Source organism: Limulus polyphemus, unplaced genomic scaffold, assembly GCF_000517525.1.
Source record: "Limulus polyphemus unplaced genomic scaffold, Limulus_polyphemus-2.1.2 Scaffold9792, whole genome shotgun sequence".
Classification (NCBI taxonomy): Eukaryota; Metazoa; Arthropoda; class Merostomata; order Xiphosura; family Limulidae; genus Limulus; species Limulus polyphemus.
The window spans coordinates 5,403-7,262 of record NW_013675402.1 but is presented as its reverse complement, the minus strand read 5'-3'; the positions used below and the strand labels follow the sequence as shown (position 1 = coordinate 7,262).

General features: G+C 33.6%; 1 protein-coding gene across 1 annotated transcript in view; it reads right to left on the bottom strand.

The window, feature by feature from the left end:
* The window catches only part of LOC106476094 (Bardet-Biedl syndrome 7 protein homolog), a 13,741-nt gene that overhangs the window by 7,180 nt on the left and 4,701 nt on the right, over positions 1 to 1,860 (bottom strand). Inside the window, exon 6 of the mRNA XM_013936766.2 lies at positions 219 to 380. Coding sequence (XP_013792220.2) covers positions 219 to 380 — 162 coding nt within the window. The remainder of the gene's footprint in view (positions 1 to 218; positions 381 to 1,860) is intronic.

The window sequence follows — 1,860 nt, the reverse complement described above, 5'->3', positions numbered from 1 at the left end:
AATCATTGCTTTCATTAATAAGTTAAAACAATACGAGATACAGGTTTTACCAAATTTAACACATTCAACAACATGAGATACAGGTTTTACCAAAATTAACATATTCAACAACATGAGATACGGGTTTCACCAAATTTAACTCATCTTACAGCATGAGATTTTGGTTTCACCAAATCTCTATCATAAAATAAAAAGGAATGAAGAAAGTAATCTCTTACTTGTAAGAACAAGACAGCACCGTGTCTAGAAACGTTGAAACAAAATAAAAACTAGCCGTATCTCCAATAGTTTTATCGGGGACTTCTGGAAGGCAGAATACAATCCAAGCATGCATTTCTCCAACACTAAAGGCTCCCTTTAATGTCAGTACATTGAGAGGCCTAAAACAAAATGGATTCCACATCTATAACAGACTAACTAAATCAGTGTGTTTGAGAGATATGACTGATTCCTGAGATATAACAATGGCACAAGAAATCATAAAAAAGTTTAATGAAAACATTGACACTTTGTATTCTCAAGTTTAATCATTTTAAAACTTCACGTGTGGCTGGAAGAGTGATATTTTGGTCAAGTTGTTCGTCAAAATTTTCACATTCACACAAAACAGAATCTCTACAAACTAATGATTTTCTAGCTCATTGTATACAAAGCTACAGTACACCAATAAATATTAAGAGCCAAATTATCTATTATATGTAAGAGAAATGAGGTAACAGTAGATTATACTTGCAAACGTTTATCTTTTAAATGTTAAAAGTTAGTAGCTGAATATTCAAGATAATTATTATCCAATACACGATTTTGATCACTCCAACATTAATTATCAGAATTATGGCCATCTATGCATACATTACAAAAATGTGTAAATTAATTTCAATGGCTTTACGTTTTAACATCATTTGCAACCTGAACCACAATCTGTTATAACGTTTCATTTTAAGAAATTTCTTAGCCAAAACAGTGATATTAGTTTATTAACATGTGTACTGCACAGCACATTACATTTATGAAATGTTTTTACTAAATAGTGAAAAAAAGTTTTGTAAAATGAAAAAAATAAACATATTTATATATACACCAATTATTATGGTGTGAATTCCTTTTACAAGCTAGCAAAGCACAATTTTAATTAATTATACTTGAAATACAGCATAAATATTAGGTGTACTATATTTTTTAACCTTTTCTCCTTAGCATTTATCCCAGTTAGTTGAGGTTTGCTTTTCTGGTCCTTGCCCTCCACCACCCTACTCTGTATCAGAGCTACATTCACATCACATTTTCCCCATGACCTATTTCATTACATCTATCCACTTTTTCTTCTGTCTTCCTCTTGTTCTTTCCCTTCCACTGTCATATTTATCACTCTGCTACAAACATATTCTTTGTCTCTTTTTTTCACATGACTGAACCATCTAAGGTGAGTTTCTCTCATCTTCTCCAAAGTTACCAATACTTTCATCCTCAACCTAATGGTTTCATTCCTAATGTAGTCTTTCTTTGACATCCCTATCATCCACCTCAGTAGCCACTCCTCTTTCCTTCTCAAACTCCAGCATTCAGCCTCATACAACATGACTGGACTTATCACTGTCGTATAAATCTTCCCTTTCAACTTTACTGGTAATCATCTGTCACACACCGCTCCACTGACTTCTCTCCACTTCATCCAAAATCTTCCCTTTCAACTTTACCGGTAATCATCTGTCACACACCGCTCCACTGACTTCTCTCCACTTCATCCAAAATCTTCCCTTTCAACTTTACTGGTAATCATCTGTCACACACTGCTCCACTGACTTCTCTCCACTTCATCCAAAATCTTCCCTTTCAATTTTACTGGTAATCATCTGTCAC